At 39.7% G+C, this 20,573-nt stretch overlaps 1 protein-coding gene across 3 annotated transcripts; it reads left to right on the top strand.

The window, feature by feature from the left end:
- Nucleotides 1–5,583: 5,583 nt before the first annotated feature.
- RSPH4A (radial spoke head component 4A) lies at nucleotides 5,584–18,873 on the top strand. 3 transcript variants are annotated; one of them, XR_001500969.3, is made up of 7 exons: nucleotides 5,586–6,406; nucleotides 10,284–10,518; nucleotides 12,393–13,133; nucleotides 14,398–14,548; nucleotides 16,488–16,605; nucleotides 17,088–17,379; nucleotides 18,504–18,590. XR_001500969.3 is itself a non-coding variant. In XM_002690087.6 (6 exons), the coding sequence occupies exons 1-6, from the start codon at nucleotides 5,721–5,723 to the stop codon at nucleotides 18,739–18,741; spliced, it is 2,169 nt and encodes a 722-aa protein (XP_002690133.2). In that variant the 5' UTR covers nucleotides 5,588–5,720; the 3' UTR covers nucleotides 18,742–18,873. The 3 variants fall into 3 exon arrangements, 2 of the variants coding, with proteins under 2 accessions (XP_010806716.2, XP_002690133.2); XM_002690087.6 differs by lacking the exon at nucleotides 17,088–17,379 and having other exon boundaries at nucleotides 5,588–6,406; nucleotides 18,504–18,873; XM_010808414.4 differs by lacking the exons at nucleotides 14,398–14,548; nucleotides 17,088–17,379 and having other exon boundaries at nucleotides 5,584–6,406; nucleotides 18,504–18,526.
- Nucleotides 18,874–20,573: the final 1,700 nt, after the last annotated feature.

The raw sequence follows: 20,573 nt of genomic DNA, 5'->3' as shown, positions 1-20,573 counted from the left end.
TTTGTACTCCAAGGCCAAGTTTGCCTGTTACTCCAGTTATATCTTGACTTCCTACCTTTGCATTCCAGTCCCCTATAGTGAAAAGGATATTTTTTAGGGGTAATAGTTCTAGGAGGTCTTGTAGGTCTTCATAGAACTGTTCAGCTTCTTCAGCATTACTGTCTGGGGCATAGACTTGGATTACTGTGATATTGAATGGTTTGCCTTGGAAACAAACAGAGATCATTCTGTCATTTTTGAGATTGCATCCAAGTACTGCATTTCGGACTGTTTTGTTTACTATGATAGCTACTCCATTTCTTCTAAGGGATTCTTTCCCACAGTAGTAGATATAATGGTCATCTGAGTTAAATTCCCCCATTCCAGTCCATTTTAGTTCACTGATTCCTAAAATGTTGATGTTCACTTTTGCTGTCTCCTGTTTGACCACTTCCAATTTGCCTTGATTCATGGACCTAACATTCCAGGTTCCTATGCAATATTGCTCTTTACAGCATCGGACTTCACTTCCATCACCAGTCACATCCACAGCTAGGTGTTCTTTTTGCTCTGGCTCCATCGCTTCACTCTTTCTGGAGTTATTTCTCAACTGATCTCCGGTAGCGTATTGCACACCTACTCACCTGGGGAATTCATCTTTCAGTGTCCTATCTTTTTGCCTTTTCATGCTGTCCATGGGGTTCTCAAGGCATGAATACTGAACTGATTTGCCATTCCCTTCCAGTGGACCACGTTTTGTCAGAACTCTCCACCATGACCGGTCCATCTTGGAGAAACCTATAGGGCATGGCACATAGTTTCATTGAGTTAGACAAGGCTGTGGTCTTTGAGATTAGTTTGGTTAGTTTTCTGTGATTGTGGTTTTCATTCTGTCTGCCCTCAAATGGTTATGGATAAGAGGCTTATGGAAGCTTCCTGATGGGAGAGACTGACTGAGGGTGAAACTGGATCTTTTTCTGATGGGTGGGGCCATGCTCAGTAAATCATTAATCCAATTTTCTGTAGATGGGCAGGGCTGTGTTCCTCCCTGTTTTTTGACCTGAGACCAAACTATGATGGAGGTAATGAAGATAATGGCGACCTCCTTCAAAAGGTTCCATGCACGCACTGTCGCACTCAGTGCCCCTGACCCTGAAGCATCCCACTGTGGACACACGCATCTGCCAGAGACTCCTGGACACTCACGGGCAAATCTGGGTCAGTCTCTTGTTGGGTCACTGCTCCTTTCTTCTGGGTCCTGGTGCACACAAAGTTCTGTTTGTGCCCTCTGAGAGTCTGTTTCCTCAATCCTGTGTGAGTTCTGGCGGGTCTATGGTGGGATTAATGGTGACCTCCTCCAAGAGGGCTTTTGCCATACCCAGATCTACTGCACCCAGAGCCCCTGCCCCTGCGGCAGGCCATTGCTGACCCGTACGTTTGCAGGAGACACTCAAACACGTCCTGGCTCGGTCTCTGTGGAGTCTCTGGATCCTGGTGGGCACAAGGTTTGTTTGAGTCCTCTGAGCATCTCTGGCCGGTAAGGGGTTTGAAATTTCTACACACAATTTCACCCCCGTACCATCTTGCTAGGGTTTCTCATTTTCCCTTGGACATTGCATATCTTTTTTGTGTGTGGGGGATCCAACATTTTCAAGTCAATGGTTGTTCAGCAGCGAACTGTAGTTTTGGAGTTCTCGCAGGAGAAGATGAGCGCACGTCCTTCTACTCCGCAATCTTATGCCACAAACATCACCAAAGACACACACAGGATAAAGTAAATGGATGAGCAAGAATGCCATGCTAACACTCAAACTCAGAGCAGCTATATTAATTTCAGACAAAGCTAAGTTCAAAGCAAGGAAAATTATCAGAGATAAAGAGGGGTATCACATAATAAGGGATCAGTCGTCCAAGAAGACATGTGCTCAGTTGCTCAGTCATATCCAACCCATGGACGATAGCCCACCAGACTCCTCTTGTCCATGGAATTTTCCAGGCAAGAATACTGGAGTGGGTTGCCATTTCCTTCTCCAGGGGATCTTCCTGACCCAGGGATCAAACCTGCATCTCTTGTATATCCTGCATTGCAGGCAGGTTCTTTACCACTGAGCCACCTAGAAAGCCCCCAAGAAGACATCAGTTCAGTTTGGTTCAGTCACTCAGTTGTGTCTGACTCTTTGCGACGCCATGGACTGCAGCACGCCAGGCAAGAAAACATAACAATCATTAGTGGCTTCACACCTATAAGCAAAAAGTCAAAATACATGAGGCAAATACTGATAGAACTACAGGGATAAATAAGTGAATCCACTATTGGAGTTGTAGACTTCAACACTTTTCTATCAGAATAGACAGATACAGTAAGGAGAAAATCAATAGGCACATAGTTGAAGTCAACAATACCATTAATCAACAGACTGTAATTGACAACTATAGGCCACTTCATACAACAATAGCAGAACAGGCATTCTGCTTAGACCCAGCGGAGAAGGCAATGGCACCCCACTCCAGTACTCTTGCCTGGAAAATCCCATGGATGGAGGAGCCTGGAAGGCTGCAGTCCATGGGGTCTCTGAGGGTTGGACATGACTGAGAGACTTCCCTTTCACTTTTCACTTTCATGCATTGGAGAAGGAAATGGCAACCCACTGCAGTGTTCTTGCCTGGAGAATCCCAGGGACAGGGGAGCCTGGTGGGCTGCTGTCTATGGGGTCGCACAGAGTCGGACACAACTGAAGTGACTTAGCAGCAGCAGCAGCAGCTTAGGCCCAGATGGAATATTCGTCAAGGTAGACCACATTCTAGGCCATAAAAGCATTTTAACAAATTTAAAGGATATAAGAAAATAAATATTAAAATCATATAGACCAGAATGGAATTAAATTATAAATCAATAACAGAAAAATAGGTGGAAATCTCAAAATATTTTGAAATAAATGAAAATATAACATCAAAATTTGGGGAATGCAGCAAAATTAGTATTTAGAGGAAAATTCATAGAAGTGAACACATATATCAGAAAAGAAGAAAGATGTAAGTCATCTAAGCTTCAATCATCTAAACTTCCACCTTAGGTAACTAGAAAAAAGGAGCAAATTAAATCCAAAGTAAGCAAAAGAAGAGAAACAATATAAATATAAATTAGAGCAGAAATTAATGAAATTGAAAACAGAAAATTAACAAGACCAAAAACTATTTCTATGAAAGAGTCAATCAATTAATAAGCCTCTAGCAAGGTTAAGTAAAAGAAAAAAAGGAGAGAAGGTGCAATTACTAATTCAAAAATTAAAGATATAATACTAAATGGCACCCCACTCCAGTACTCTTGCCTGGAAAATCCCATGAATGGAGGAGCCTGGTAGGCTGTAGTCCATGGGGTCGCTAAGAGTCGGACACGACTGAGCGACTTCCCTTTCACTTTTCACTTTCATGCATTGGAGAAGGAAATGACAACCCACTCCAGTGTTCTTGCCTGGAGAATCCCAGGGATGGGGGAGCCTGGTGGGCTGCCGTCTATGGGGTCGCACGGAGTCGGACAGGACTGAAGTGACTTAGCAGCAGCAGCAGCAGCAGCAGCAGTGATCCCATAGATGTCACAAGGATAATAAAAGGCACTATGAACAAGTCTATGTTTGTAAATTTGATAACTTAGGTAAAATGGACCAATTCCTTGAAAAAATCAGTCTGCCAAAACATACATAGACTTATATATATAGGCAATTTCCTCATATATATATATGTGTGTGTGTGTGTGTGTGAATCCATTGACTCAGTAATTAATAATCTTCAAAAATAAGCCCAGATGGTTTCACAGGTGAATTTTACCAATTCTCTACAATCTCTTCTAAAATACAGAACCAGAGAAGATACTTTCTGATTCATTCTATGAAGCTAGAGTTACTCTAACAACAAAACCAGACAGACATTACAAGAAAAGGAAACTACAGATAAATACTTCTTGAGAATATAGATGCAAAAAACTCTTCCTTATCATCCCTTTCTCCTGGTCTTACCACCCTGCTCTGGCTTGTCAGTCCAAGGAAAAAGCCTCCATCACTTCTTCCAGCTTCAAGGGTGGAGAGAATAGAACTATGAAGGGGAAAAAAAATGCTATCCCCACTTCAATCCTTGTACCAATGACAAAAAATAAAATCTCCAATTTATAATTCTAGCTTATCTTTCATTTTGTTTTTTGAATCTATTCCAAGAGCTCTAATCTGGGGCCTCTGACTTCAAGCAGTCCCTGAACTAGAAGAAATTACATACAACATTCTGTGTGTGCACACCCATGTACATTTTGGGAGGGGTAAAGATCCACAACTTTGAACAAAGTATTGAAGAGGAGTTCTGTTCTTTTGAATTCATAACTTCTTTCATGAAGTTAGAATTTATGACCAACAAGTTGTTAATTAGAAGTTATACCAAGTATTAATTGGCTTGTTTTAAAAGAGAGATACAGAACAAATTAACATGAAAGACTTTAATTAATTTACAGTTTTTAGTCAAGGCCAGGTATGTATGATTCCATCCTCTATACATTCTTTTTGTTGGGGATGGAATAATTAATAGTCATAATCATGACCTTGCTGCTGCTAAGTTGGTTCAGTCGTGTCCGACTCTGTGAGACCCCATAGACAGCAGTCCACCAGGCTCCCCTGTCCCTGAGATTCTCCAGGCAAGAATATTGAGGTGGGTTGCCATTTCCTCCTCCAATGCATGAAAGTGAAAAGTGAAAGTGAAGTCAGTCAGTCGTGTCTGATTCTTAGCGACTGCTTGGACTGCAGTCCACCAGGCTCCTCCGTCAATGGGATTTTCCAGGCAAGAGTACTGGAATGGGATGCCATTGCCTTCTCTGAATCATGACCTTAGATACTGCAAAATTATGAAATCACAGGTGTATTATAAAAAAAGATAACATTATACTAATATAGTTTTAGGGTTAATTTGAATTTCAGTTATTAGAAAACAGGTAACCCATGAATTATCTATTTACATAGGGTAACCTTCTCATTGCCTTCCCTTGAAGGTAGTTTTTTGCCTACTTATCTGGCAGATTCCACAGGAGGGAGAAGAGGAAAATCAGGACTCCTTTGTTTACTGTCCAGAAGTTGCCAGTTTGGTTGGCACAAACGAGACACCTTTGATTTCTGAGTTTTGGACCCTGATGTTGTGCACACTGTAGTCTCCTTGTCACCTGAACCTCCAGATTTCCAAGGTCTTCACCTCGCCCTGACCCCTGTCAGTCTCTTCTCCGTTACACACACACACACTCTCTCTCTCTCAAACACACACAAGCTCTGTAAATGCATTCTCCCCCGCCCCCATTAATGTAAGACTCCCTCCTCAACGCTCAACTTGAATAAAAATACTAGTATCAGACCCTGAAAATTCTCCCGGGCTCCTCCTCTGCGTCGGCCCAGTTCTCAGGTTTCCAGGCGGGCCTGATGGACGGCAGATTAGATTGGCTGAGCTACCGGAGAAGCAGAGGCTCCACCAAATCACAAACCCAGGATTTTCATCCTTCTCGGCCTCCTCCCTAGACTCCTGGCAACAGGCGTGCGTCGTTTCTCTTAGGGGAACCCAGCCTGGGGTTGCTATGGAGACATGACGCTGCGACTTGCAGAACAACTAGGACCCAGATATAGCCTAGCAAACCTAAGCAAAGCCAGTGCCCTGCGTTGCTGCCTTCCATATTTGCACGCCCTCTTCATCCAAAACTTTTTTTTCTCTTAACTCCTTCCATGGAAGATTCCATCCCCGTCAACCAAAAAATAAAACACCAAGAACTTGGGGAAACAGGGCGGCCGTGGGAAGAAACGGTAACTACTTCCCAAGCTCCTGAGCTTGGATTATCCGAGGCCCTAGAGTTGGAGCAGGGGCCAGAAACTGGACTCCAGCCCAGGAGCAGCCCTCCTACGATGCCCCTCTCTGGAGCCAGAACGCCGGATCGACCTGTGGATGACCTCGTAGGACTACGCGCATCATTTCCATCTTCCGCATTTCAGGAGCTCCCTTCCACTCTTTCTCCCCTGGCTCTGGCCAGGCAAGACTTTATGGCACCATGGCAGTCAGACAAGACCACTAGTGTTATTCCTGAAGCTGAGACACCTCATTTTGGCCATTTGGAACAATTATCTGATAAAGGTGGATCAACTCTTCATCAAACATGTCAATCAAAGGGAAACACCTTTCATCAATCTCAGCAAACTAAATATCCCCTGTATGAACTGAGGGATGTGAGCGACCACACCTCTAAACAGAAAGAGCTGAGATTTGACATTTTTCAAGAAGACGACTCAGACAGTAACTGTCATCTAGATCAGCCTGAGTCTGGGGCTTCTCAAGTGGCCCCCAGCATGCTTGAGATTGCCATTCAGAATACTAAGGCTTACCTACTGAAGACCAGTAGCAAGTCGGGCTTAAATCTGTAAGTCTTGGAGGAAAAGAGAGAGGAAAATTTGGCAAAGGGAGGGGCTATGATTATCTTTGTGTGAGGATGTGCTTCTGTGGGTGAATGAAAATATATCTGAAAAGTCTGAATTAGTGAGAGAGTAACTTCATAACTCTTTGTATTGTAGGACTCAAGACAGGTCACTGGTGGAGTTTCTTTTAGCTTCTTTAAAGGTCCTAGATACACAGAAATAAAATCTAGGAATTATGGAATCTGGGGTTTGAAAGAAACCATTAAGTATCTCTCCAGGATGCTTATTTAAAAGGACTGTCTACCAAAATCTAAGCATTTTCAGTGCTTGTATGATGTGGTTTCAAGTCCCTACCCAGGCCAGTGCTGGAGGGATAAATTACCTGCTTCACCTGGGACTGTCCCAACTAAGCATGGCATCCTGAGAAACTTCTCAGTCCGAGGCAAATCAGGAGAATTCCTTGCTATACAGGCCACCCAAGTACATGCCATTTTATCCAGATCTCTTTTAAAATAACCAATGACCCAGGAATATTCTGACCATCCTATTATAGCTAAGATTCAGATCTCATCATTGAGTCCAGATTTCTAGAGGTTCTTGCTTCCAGGATTACATAATCATAGGGTCAACAAAATTACAGGGCTAGAAGGGACTTGAGAAAACATCTAATATAATCCGCTTGCTTTTTAAATGAGGGGACTAAGTCATGGAAAAATTAATTTGCTCAACATTTCTCTGGCTACAACACTCTCTGACTCTTACCTTTCCACCATCACTCTGCTTCAGCCACATGGCCTTGTCAGTTCCAGTGTTGCTACCTTGGCCCAGATGGCTTCTTCCCTAAGTCCTCCTTAGTTTTTGCTGGCTGTCTTCACATCTTAGGAATCAGCTTCCATAGAACTCTATTATAACTGCCTGCTCTTTGCTTCATAGTACTTAAGGTCATTTATAATTGTATAGAGACTTACAGACTTATATTTAATGTTTGACTCTCCCACTAAAGTGCAGGTCCCCAGAGTACAGGGACCGTTTGATTTTTGAACGCCACTATATACTTAATGCCTCAGAGAAGGCAATGGCACCCCACTCCAGTACTCTTGCCTGGAAAATCCCATGGACCGAGGAGCCTGGTAGGCTGCAGTCCATGAGGTCTCTAAGAGTTGGACACGGCTGAGCGCCTTCACTTTCACTTTTCACTTCGTGCATTGGAGAAGGAAATGGCAACCCACTCCAGTGTTCTTGCCTGGAGAATCCCAGGGATGGGGGAGCCTGGTGGGCTGCCATCTATGGGGTCACACAGAATCAGACACGACTGAAGCGACTTAGCAGCAGCAGCAGCATATATTTAATGCCTAGCACAGTGTTATCAGCTATTTACTGACTAAAGAATTAATTAATTAATTAATTAATGACAGTACAGGAGACACAGTCTAGACCTTTTGAATATAGTTAATCCTCAAATGGGGGCTTCCTTGGTGATTCAGCGGTAAACAACACGTCTCGCAATGCAGGAGATGCAGGTTCAATTCCTGGGTTGGGATCTCCTGGAGATCCCCTGGAGAAGGAAATGGCAACCCACTCCAGTATTCTTGTCTGGTAAATCCCATGGACAGAAGGAGCCTAGCGGGCTACAGACCATGGGGTCACAACAGAGTTGAACACAACTTAGTGACTAAACAATGACAACAATCCTCAAAACAATTTGCTGAGATGCCTACTGATTACTCAGCAAACATTAATACCATTCAATATACGTATGTGGCAAAAGCTTGTAACTATTACTTGGCTTTTAAAAATGTGAAGTATAATCTTATAGTCTGAAGAATAAGATATCAGTTAATATATAATGTGAGGAGTCTTCACAAAACCCAAATTAAAATATTATTTATAAATTACTGTCTTTAATTACAATTTACTTAAACTTCAGGTATGTAATTTGCTGGATTCTACTTGAATTGCTGATATAAACTTCTTGTCACAATTCCCTGGGTTAAATAACAAGCAAGAATTTACAAACTTTGATAAAATGTCAAAAAAGTTCATTATAAATACTTGAAAGTTCACAATTTAAAACTGAATACAAAACATAAAATGGGAAATTTTCTTTTACTGAATTATTTTATAGCTGACATTGCTTAAATAGCTAAATTTAATTTAGTGTCCAAATGCTAAGTCTCTGAGGTGGTAAATGAATTCCGTCCATAATATTCACTATTACTTTCTAAGTGCTTTATAGCCTGTAGTTAAAAATGGCTCATTAAAGATGAACTAAACTCCATATCTTATACACAGCTCTTATTTAACAACCATGAAAGCTATTTTTTATTGAAGTTAAAACAATTTTGACTAAAATACAAAATTGGTTTTCATTTTGTGGAATAAAAAGCCTGCAAAAAAGACTGCTTCCTTCTTTTCTGCCAGTCATAACATTTCTGTTCATTTATAAAAATAGCAATTTTTGGAGAAAGAAGAAGATATTCTTCATATATAATATTTTCAAACTGTCCTTCACATTTGTCGTGCATATAATTTACCTATTTTCCTTTGACATTCTTAAGATCCATTAGACAAATACAGATATTAAAGAAAGAATTAAATAACTAGGGCAGGGTAAAGATAGTAGGAATTTATTGAACATCCATTTTGTTTCACTATGATAAGGAAGGAGATGTATTAAAACACCAAACAAAAACCTAATTTCAGCCCTGGAAGAACCTACTGCAGTTGCTGAATCAGAAATACATAATGTACACAATCACACCACAGTGTATCAGTGGTCTTAGAAAGGCCCAGTCCACACTGAGGAAGAACAGTTTCAGGAATAACCTGAGTGGTAAGGCTTTGAAGATTAAGTGTATAGTAAATCATTTCTTGAGAAAAATATATATAGGACACCACAAGCAAAGGCTCTCAAGTCAGACAGCAACAAGATGCTGGACAGACATTTACCTTGCTGGGCAGACATTCTAACTGAACTAATTGTTAGAAATGAAAATGGAGAGATATAGTGCTTATCCACCAGAGAGGTAATTTATGCAAGTCCTCACACTGGACAGAGGAATTTCTATCTCGCCTGAGAGCAGTTTGACAGGCATTTTGGGTTCTTCAGTAGTAAATTTCACGTTGAAAAACTGGTATCTTAAAAAGCACCTCCTAGCAGTTATGTGTAAAATGTAATGAATTAATGAGAGCTTAGAGATTAATTAATGAATCAATAGAGAGGTTAGAGGCAGCTTCACTAACTCAGTTATGAAATAAAAAGCTACAGCAGTGGTTTTAACAGAAAAGGACAAAAAATATTAGAATGCATCACATTTTAATAAACGTGAGAACATCAGATGACATTTTTCTCTCCATTTGTGTGTGTGGGGGTGGGTTGGGGTTGCAATATGAAATGTATTTCTTGTAGGTCTAAAAACACTGAAGTATATAACTGGCTTAGGAAATGTGAAAAGAAAATTGATCTTAAAAGAGTCAGCTGGATTTAAAAATCAAGTTGGATTTGATAAGGGGTAGGAAAGGGGGATGGAAAATAAGTTATGTTAAAAGAATGAAAAATAAGCTTAGTCACTTTTAAATATATAACTGAGCGATTTTGATCTGAAATAAAAAGTAAAAATTGTAGCTGATGTAGAACATGTATCTTGCTGTAACGTGTTTTTCTTTATTAAGTTAAATATTCATATCATATTGAAGGAATTTCTTAAAAAGTTCTAGGATAAGTTATTCTTGACAATGGTAAAAGTTACTGAGTTTTTCCACTAAAAATCTCTCAAGTCTTTAGGTTGTTGAAGTTTCCTAAAAACTCACTGAATATGTATGAAATATTTCTTCAGATGCTTTAGACAGGGATATTATCTGGACTTTTCTCTTTTCGGGTAGATATGATCATCTTTCTGAAATGCTGACCAAGGTTTTAGATAAGCGTCCTGAAAATGCTGTGGACATCATTGAAAATATTAGCCAAGATGTCAAGATGGAACATTTTAGTAAAAAATTAGATACACTCCAAAATGAGAATGAGATGCTTCCAACCTATGAAATGGCAGAGAAGCAGAAAACTCTTTTTCTTCAGGGAAATGTAGAAGGAGCTGACCAAGAACTGGAAGATGAAATAGTAAGTCACTCTGTAAATTTGAATAGGTCAATCTTAACGGTTTTTTTGAGGTGAATGGGGTGTGGCTTTAAATTCATACCCACTGCCTTTTTATAGCTTACTAAATAGTATTTGCAACCTCATTTCACACCACTCATTTCCTTGGTTAGAGTTTCTTATGTTTTCACCTTGTGTTTTAGTATTTCACAGATTTAGCTATTTTATGTTTGTGGGGCTAAATTCCTTGGTATCAGTGAAAATGGTTTCTTCACCTTTTATATTTTCCAAAGTGCCTGGGACAGCCTGAGTGCATAGCTATTTCTTATTGAGTATTGTTGAATGAATGAATAAATGGCACATAATTTAAAATTTGGCTTTAAATCAAGATGCATATTTTTCCCTTTAATTTACTGGAAAAATTAAAATAGCTTCTAATGTCATTTGCATTTTCTTCCAAGGCTACTTCTTCATATTGTAACTTGACAGTATGTATATCAATGAGACATAATAGGAGAGAAATAAAAGATTTCTTTTAATCCCCAAAGATAAATTGTTGAGAATATTTACCGAGAAAGTTGGTGACAGAGATTAAAAGCTATCATTCAAGAATGAAATCAGCTGTATTACAGAAATTTTACTTTCAAATATTTCAAATCAGTATCCGCTTTGTTTCCTAATGCCTGCATTTTTGCAATTTATTCTACTGAGTAATTTATACTGTACATCTACTGAGCTTCTATGTTCCATTACTCTTAGGCTATTTAAAACTGTCTACATACTTACAAATTTGATGTTTGGAGTAAGACACATTCAAAAAAGGACACAGAGTTCAGTCAAGCAAAGATAGGAGGGGTAGGGATATACCACATGGAACTAATGGTAAAGAACCTGCCTGCCAGTGAGTTAGAGACGCGAGTTAGATATCTAGGTCGGGAAGATCCCTTAGAGGAGGGCATGGCAACCCACTCCAATATTCTTGCCTGGAGAATCCCATGGTAAGAGGAGCCTGGAGGGCTACAGTCCACAGGGTCACAAAGAGTTGGACATGACTGAAGCAACTTAGTAAACACACACGCAAACCCTCTAGAGCTCTGTAGCCTTCATAAGGAGACACAAATGACACAGTGAGATATAGAAGAGTCAGAAGGGACAAGTGATAGGTGTCAAGGACTTGACATTAGCTGATCTTTTCTAAAAATATCTTACTCAAAACACTTGGTTATGGAGCTGTATATAGCATTGACAAGTCTGGGGACAAACAGCATGTGGGGATCAAATATTTGTTATTTTTGCTTTTATTTCTTTTGCATTGGGAGACTGATCTAAGAAAATGTTGCTATGATTTATGTCCAAGAATGTTTTGCCTATGATCTGTTCTAGGAGTTTTATGGTGTCATGACTCATAATTAGGTTGTTAAGCCATTTTGAGTTTATTTTTGTAGATGGTGTGAGGGAATGTTCTAATTTCACTTATTTGTATGTAGCTGTCCAGCTTTCCCAAAACCACTTGTGGAAGAGATTGTCCTTTCTCCACTGTACACTGTTCTTGCCTCCCCTGTTGTAGATTAATTGACCACAGGTACACAGGTTTATTTCTAGGCGCTCTATTCTGTTTCATTGATCTATATGTCTATTTTTGTGCCGGTACCATGCTGTTTTGATTATAGTAGCATTTGTAGTATTGTCTGAAGTCTGGGAGGGTTACACCTCCAACTTTTTTTTTCCCCTCAGGATTACTTTGTCTATTCTGGGTCTTTTGTAGCTCCAAGTAAATTTTAGTATTAATTGTTCTAGTTCTATGAAAAAGGTCATTTTTATAAGGATTGCATTAAGTCTTCGGGTTGCAAGCAGTTCTTTTATGGATAAAATATTAATCACAATGCTTGTATTCCCAGGCAGAACACGCTCTTCCAAACATTATGGAATCAGCTTTTTATTTTGAACAAGCTGGAGTTGGTTTGGGCACAGATGAGACTTACCGCATATTTCTTGCCCTCAAGCAGCTTACTGACACCCACCCAATCCAAAAATGTCGTTTCTGGGGCAAGATCTTAGGTCTGGAAATGAATTATATTGTAGCTGAAGTGGAATTCCGTGAGGGAGAAGATGAAGAGGAGGTGGAAGAGGAAGATGTACCTGAAGAGAGGGACAACGGAGATAGTGAAGCTGATGAAGACGATGAAGATGAATTACCAAGGCCCTTTTACAAGGCCCCACAGGCTATTCCAAAAGAAGAAAGCAGAACAGGTGCCAACAAATATGTCTATTTTGTTTGCAATGAACCAGGAAGACCATGGGTGAAGTTACCAGCAGTGACACCTGCACAAATCGTTATTGCAAGGAAAATCAAAAAGTTTTTCACTGGGCGATTGGATACCCCCATTATAAGCTACCCACCCTTCCCAGGAAATGAGAGTAATTACTTACGAGCACAAATTGCCAGAATTTCAGCAGGGACCCATGTCAGCCCACTAGGATTCTATCATTTTGGTGAAGAAGAAGGAGAAGAGGAAGAAGAAATAGAAAGTGGGCGAGATAGCTTTGAAGAAAACCCTGATTTTGAAGGCATCCAAGTGATCGATCTAGTGGAATCCCTATCCAATTGGGTTCATCATGTACAGCATATCCTCCCTCAGGTAGGGGTTTTGCAATTCTCAGCCTATCAGCTAGTCAGTAAATATGTATTAAATTCTGTCTATAATGCACACAGTATATTCAAGACAAAGGCCTTCAGACTGTAGACAAAGACAGAGACAATTTAAAAATCTAAACACAAAGTAGTATATAATTGCCAAGTCATTTAGACCCAGGATCTTCAAACAGATTTTATTTCCAAATGGAAGTAAAATGGGCTTTATTTTATTTGGGCTTCCCTTGTGGCTTAGATGGTAAAGAATCTGCCTGTAATGCGGGAGACCTGGATTTGATCCCTGAGTTGGGAAGATGCCCTGGAGGAGGGCATGGCAACCCACTCCAATATTCTTGCCTGGAGAATCCCCATGGACAGAGGAGCCTCGTGGGCTACAGACCATGGGGTCGCTAAAAGTCGGACACAACTGAGTGACTAAACACACATGGAGTATTTGGCAAGTTATGGAAGAATTTAGGTTTAGGTGTGTTGTGAAATTATTTTTATATGTTAAATATAAATGGGTACATTAATTTTGGGAAGAGTTCTTTTATTCCATTCTTATTAGCCAAGGAAATTTTTTTGCATGAACAATAAAAGATTTTAACAAAAGCAAGTAAAGTGCCATATAGTAGTTACATAGGACCTTTTCTGCCAGTTTTTAATAGCACTTTATATATAGTAGCTCATTTAAGACTCACACTTGTATAAAAGACTAATTTCTTTATTGTACAGGTGAGGAAACTAAGGCAGAAAGCTTAGGAAATGTCACAAGGGAAACAGATCTAATAAGTTTCAGATGTGAATGAGCAGAATGGATCCAGAGTCCACACTCAAAAAATCCGGTAAACGGTCTCATTGGCAGGTAGAATATCTTCACTATACTTTGATATAGATAAGAGATATTCTTAAATATTTCTAGATGAGTTAATTAAATGAGAAATTATAACCTCAAAACTCCATACCTAATCTTATTATCACATTGTTGCTATTAATAATAATAGTACCTTACCATCATATAAATGAGTAAAAGGCATTATTACCTTTTTCATTAAGGTTTGAATAATTTTAATATATAAATACCCTGTAACAATATTTTGCTTGAAATAACATAGATCAAAATAGCATTTGGTAAATATACATCAAATGAATGAATGGTCAATATGCCACACAGTGGAACACCATGCAGATTAATTATTTCAATCCAAAGGAATATTCTGGCATTTTAAGGTCCTCATTAGACCTCTAGATCTTGCAGTATTTTTGCCTAGGGTCGCTGTAATTGGTTCAACCCCATACAAAAAAGTGAGGAGGAAGAGGAAGAAGAAGATGAAGAAAAAGAAGACGAAAAAGGAGAAGAGCCTGACGACACAGAACAGGAAGTGGGGCCTCCACTCTTGACACCAATCTCTGAAGATTTAGGTAATTTTACATATCCTACATATATATGTGTGTCCATAGATGTGTGTGTATATATATATATACATATATGTACACATGTATATATATGTGTGTGTGTGTATGTGTGTGTGTGTGTTTTGTGTGTGTGTGTATACAGGAATACATAAATATGTACATGTGTATATACGAGCATGAAAGTGAAAGTGAAGTCGCTCAGTCATGTCCGACTCTTTGCAACCCCATGGACTGTAGCCCACCAGGCTCCTCTGTCCATGAGATTTTCCAGGCAAGAGTACTTGAGTGGGTTGCCATTTCCTTCTCCGGGGGACCTTCCTGACCCAAGAATCGAACCCCGGTCTCCCTCATTGCAGGCAGACGCTTTACCCTCTGAGCCACCAGGGAAGCCCATTTACGAGCATACCTTGGAGACATTGTAAGACAGATTCCAGACCACTGCAGAAAATGTGAATATTATAGTAAAATGAGTCAACTTTTTGGTTTCCCAGTGCACATAAAAATTATGTTTACACTTTACTACAGTCTATTAAATGTACAATAACATAGTATCTAAAAAATGTACATGCCTTAATTAGAAAATACTATATTGTTGGGGGATGAGAGAATTAGGTGAGGGAGATTAGGAGAGACAGATTTCTAGTTACAAGATAAATCACTTATGGCTATGAAATGTAGAGTGTGGGGAATATAGTCCAAATAACATAAGATCTTGGCATGGTGACATGCTACATGCTAAGTTGCTCAGTCGTGTCCGACTCTTTGTGCCCCCTTGGACTGCTGCCCACCAGGCTCCTCTGACCATGAGGATTCTCCAGGCAAGAATACTGGAGTGGGTAGCCATGCCTTCCTCCAGGGGATCTTCCTGACCCAGGCATCAAACCGGGGTCTCCTACATTGCAGGCTGATTCTTTACTAACTGAGCTATGAGGGAATCCCATATATGAATATATACACAGGTATTTCTGGCTTTTCAAAAAATCAATTTACAGCACTTTGCTTTTATGAGAGAAGTACATTAGTACAAATTTTCACTGATAGAAATTAAAAAAATAAAAAGGCAAAACAAAAGTAATGTTCAGCATTTTTTGCAGTGAGCAGTTATAGGGCAGCACACACTTCAGGCTGTCAGAGCGGCACTTCCAAGCTCCTTCCCCAGGAACTACACTCAGCATCAAGTTGTCATAGCTTTGCATTGAGTTTGGAGCTTCCGTGCTTTATCTCAGTTTATCTTGGCAATCTATTAGCAAGGTGTGTCCTAAGGTAATTGCTTCTTTGCTCTATGTCATTTCGGCTTACAAAATGTTTCATAGGAGCGCTCTACTTTTGGATAGTGGGGGAAACCTTTACACACACATACACACACACACTGTAGTTAATGGTGGGAGTAAAGACAGAGGTTGCAGGAGTGTATTGCAGAGGGGAAACATAAGTTGGCTCTCTTACTAGAAATGCTGACAGTTATCTTTTTTTTTTTTCATACTTGTTTTGCATTCTACAGATCATAAATACATGACATAGAGTAAAATATCATGAAGTACTATTTTTTTTCCAGTATACTCTTGTTCTCATATTCTTCTTTTCTTCCTGTTCAGTTTTGGAGTGTTCATGCTCCAAACCGTAGCTCTCTTTCATAATACTGAATTGGTCATCACATATTTTTCCCTCTACCACACAGGCCTCCTCTCCCTTGGTAAAACTTATTTTCTCTGTTGTTCAAATGTACACACAAGACAAATATATATAAACACACATTTTTTTCAAATTTCATTGTTCCACAATGTTCAAATGATATCCTCCTGATTCTATGTTAAACAGATGTTTTAACCTTTCTATGTCAAGTGTGTGTATGTTTTAAGGTTTATAAATATAGCTTTTCTGTTACACAGTATATGCTTGTCTGTTTAGGAGTTAAATCTATTTTGAGTTTCTCTTTGGTTTACAGAGATTCAGAATACATCGCCTTGGACAACACGGTTATCCTCAAATCTCATTCCTCAATATGCGATTGCAGTCCTTAGATCCAACCTTTGGCCTGGAGCATATGCCTTTTCCAATGGCAAGTAAGTATGCGCCCACTTGTAAGGCTGTTATTTTGGTGATTTAACTTCTAGAAAGTATAAGTTATCACTGGAATGTGAAGTTACTACTGTTTTCACTCTTCTTTGGCATGTCAAGTCTGTAATGGCATAAGATGAATTCAAACAACATCCATCTTATGCAACAAAGCATCAAATTCAGAACATTAGAGTAATTCAGACTTCTGTGTTTTCATCTGAATTATCCAATTAACGGAGCTAAAATGTTTTTTATTCTATGGTTATTTGAGTAATTGATAATCATTTCATGGAGGTAATTCTAAGCAGTGTCAAATTGAGTCTTATCACTTTTGTTAGATATCTTGAGAAAAGATAATTTAAAATATGTATGATTTAGGCTATCACTTTCAAGAGAATTAGGATAAGAGGATAGTCAATGTCCATCTGTCACCCAGAGCATATACTTCCATTTGTCTTATGCTTCCATTCCTTACTTAATAACCTAGGGTCAGGAGCTTGGCTGAGCTGGAGAACTGAATGGTCAAATGTCAGAGTAGCTATGAGATCAACAAGCCAAAAATGAAAGTGTTTTCAAGCTGTTAATCACTTGCTGTGATGGCATAAGCAAGTTGAAGCACTGATTCTACTCGCTGTCCGCCGCCTCATTCCATTTGCCTGCGTGGAACAGCACCCTGGTGGAAGGTCAGATGGGTCAGCACAGATGTGAGGGCATCCCACTGACAAGGAAGTCCTCGACATAAGGCTTTTGCAGTTTTATGGACCTGCTACCAGAGGAAGGTAGGGAGGGCTAGGAAAAAGTACTGGGTACTGGGACTTGCCTGGTGGTTCAGTGGTTAAGACTCTGACTGCCACTCCAGAGGATGCAGATTCGATTCCTGGTCGAGGAACTAAGATCCCACGTGCCATAATGCCAAAAATCAAAAACAAAACAAAAAAACTACTGGGTACTGAGGTCAGAGTAAGGGAAAGCATCTATAAGATCTCCTCTTCTCTTACTCAACCCCCATTAGGAAGCCTTGGCAGAGGGGCCTGAAGACTTCTGCTGAAGGCACGAGATGAAGAGGCTTGGGAATAAAAGGCACCTGGGCCAAAAATACAATTCTATCAAGAGCATGTCAGGCCAGAGGGGCCAGAGTCCTTGCCCACAACTCCTCTGAGACTGCAGTGCACTGGCTCTGCACCAAGTCTGTTGCGGAGAGCACTTTTCTCCATGAGGTCTACCAGGGAAAGCTTTTGTGATTGCCCAAGGTTGGACCTGAAAAATCATGCATAGGTTTCTAACCACAAGCCCAAATCCTCATGCAGCCAAGTTTGCTAGATTGGCAACTTCTTTATTCTTCCTAACACTAAGGAATGTATGCAACCTTTAACTTAGTTGTTTTGTTTTTCTGAAAATAATTAAAAGATCAAAGGCTGTGGTCCAGTCCAGGTGTAGGGTTCATTTTGAGAGTCTGGCCCTATGTTTTCTTAACCAGGTTGAGCAGTTTGGGTCATAGTAACCCGCTGTGGGCTTCCCAGGCTGTGCGTGGTAAAGGATCCACCTGCCAATGCAGGAGACGTGAGAGATGTGGGTTCAATCCCTGGGTCAGGAAGATCCCCTGGAAGAGGTAATGGCAACCAGCTCCAGTATTCTTGCCTGGGAAATCCCATGGACAGAAAGGAACCTGGCGGGCTACGGTACACGGGGTCGCAAAGAGTCGGACACAACGGAGCACACACACACACCTCCCTGTGGTAGAAGAATCATTTAGAGATAGTTCATCTCTAATGCATTTTAAATATACTGTACTGTTTTAACATTATGGGGCTATGATACTCTTAAGTACTTTATTCTTCAGAAAAGGATAAGTTTTTCTTACTGAAAACTTATATATGATCTACATTTTATTTTTAACTTACAGAAAGTTTGAAAATTTCTACATAGGCTGGGGTCATAAATATAGTCCAGACAGCTATACACCTCCAGTTCCACCACCTGTTTATCAAGAGTACCCCAGTGGACCAGAAATTACGGAAATGGATGATCCTACTGTGGAAGAGGAGCAGGCTTTCAGGGCTGCACAAGAAGCAGCAGCAAATTCAACAGAGGAGAATGAAGAAACTGAGGAAGAGGAAGATGAGGAAGATGATTATGACTGATACAAGTAGAATTAGCCCAGTCTCATGAGACTGATACACACATACTCCTTATTTGGGACTGGTTTATATATATAAATTACAACTATTCATGTGTAGAATATCATTCCCTGAAAATAAAAATTTGGAATTTCACATTTGGAACTATTATTATGTACTTTGAGAAAGATGCTCAACAGATTTTTCAGAGGCTAAATGACATTTTCTTAATTAGTTTTGATGGCTTCAGCTAACCAAATATGTACTTCTGTATTTTTTAAGCCTCAGGTTGAATTTCTAATAGGCAAATAAGATAATATATACTCCACAAAAGCTACTTGGGGGGCTTAAATATTTTTTGAGTGTCAAGGAATACTGAGATCAAAAATATTCATAACTAAATTAGAGCATGTGTTCTTCAGCAATTTGTGATACTTTTGCAAATACTGTATGTATATACATCTATCTATCTATCTATCTATATATATATTCCCCCAACCCCCTGTATACAGAGGGTATACAATTCTATTACCTGCTTCAAGACTGTAGGAACATTCAAATTTTTTAGCTTTTACCTGTTACTTCTTAAAGAATCTTCTCAATGTAACTCTTCTTTCATCCTATAGAAATTGGTTTTACCTGATTTGGGGAAAAACTATTTGCAGAGATGGCTAGCTGGGACATCAAAAGACTTCAGACTGATATTTTCTATCACTGCTTTTCTAAAACTAGTTATTTTTATTCACTAAGAAAGTATTTTTAAGTCCTATATCCCTGGCACTCCAAGGCTACTGTTAAAAACTAGGCATTGCTTCAGAAATCTTAGGAGTTTACATTCAAGGAGGGAAATATTTTGTGATACAAATATTATGTCATAGTACAGTGTCAAGCCCTGTGGTGAAGAACCAATTAAAAAATAAAAATAAAAAACCCTTCTACTCCATAGTTATTATGTGTAAAATGAAAGTATCAGTAATTGTAGTTTCTGTAATTTTCTTGTCATAGACTGGCAGTTTGCAGATGAGTGATCTTACCTTCAAGCAACATTGCTTATCAAACCCTTAGAAAGGGAAGTTCCTCAGTCGTGTCCGACTCTTTGCGACCCCATGGACTGTAGCCCACCAGGCTCCTCTGTCCATGGGATTTTCCAGGCGAGAGTACTGGAGTGGGTTAGAAGGTACATTTAATCCAAACTTGAGCAGTTCAGGAAGCATTTCTAAGAGAAGAACTAAGGAGGAAAGGATCCTAGGCAGCGCCAGCTGTATTTTGGCAAAGGACTTTAGGCTGAAAGAGTGAAACTTTGAGCATGGTGAGAGATGAAACTGAAGAGGTAAGCAGAGCCCAGATTGTATAGGACGTTTGGATTTTAATCATGAGCAATGAAGGGGACTCAACTAGGCAGTCACAAAATCGTATTTGTATTTTAGAACAATTTGGCTTCTGTGTGGAAGATGGACTGACAGAGGATCAAGACAAGCAGACCAGTTAGGAGGATATTACACCGTCTAGGTAAGAGATAAGGATAGCATGAAGCACCATAACTGCATGGGGATATAGAGTGGAAACCTGTTTACCAGTCTGAATGACAGTATTAGAAAGGAGGTTTTCCAGAATTTTCCAATTGGCAATACTATTCATTCCAAGAGTGCAACACTTAGTATTTAATATAATAGATAATATTCATAGAACTTCATTCAAGTAAGTTCTTGTTTGTTTTTTAATGGGGTAGCAGCCCCTTACTGCTTCTCCTTTTTAATTTAATATCTCTTTTTTCATCTACCCAGATTTCTTTTTAAGAAAGTGCCTCTGACCCATGGTAGATGGTCACATGCTAATCAGATGTGCCCTCTATGGAA

The sequence above is a fragment of the Bos taurus genome, chromosome 9 (assembly GCF_002263795.3).
Source record: "Bos taurus isolate L1 Dominette 01449 registration number 42190680 breed Hereford chromosome 9, ARS-UCD2.0, whole genome shotgun sequence".
Taxonomy (NCBI): domain Eukaryota; kingdom Metazoa; phylum Chordata; class Mammalia; order Artiodactyla; family Bovidae; genus Bos; species Bos taurus.
Note: the sequence above shows the minus strand (reverse complement) of the source record. Positions and strands in the feature narration are given on the sequence as shown.

What these genes read in the sequence shown, in the direction of transcription:
- RSPH4A (XM_002690087.6), top strand. Translation starts at nt 5,721, where the DNA reads ATGGAAGATTCCATCCCCGTCAACCAAAAAATAAAACACCAAGAACTT. An exon ending in AAGAACTGGAAGATGAAATA is followed by an intron (nt 10,519 to 12,392) that starts GTAAGTCACTCT and finishes TTGTATTCCCAG; the next exon opens with GCAGAACACGCTCTTCCAAA. An exon ending in TATGCCTTTTCCAATGGCAA is followed by an intron (nt 16,606 to 18,503) that starts GTAAGTATGCGC and finishes TTTAACTTACAG; the next exon opens with AAAGTTTGAAAATTTCTACA.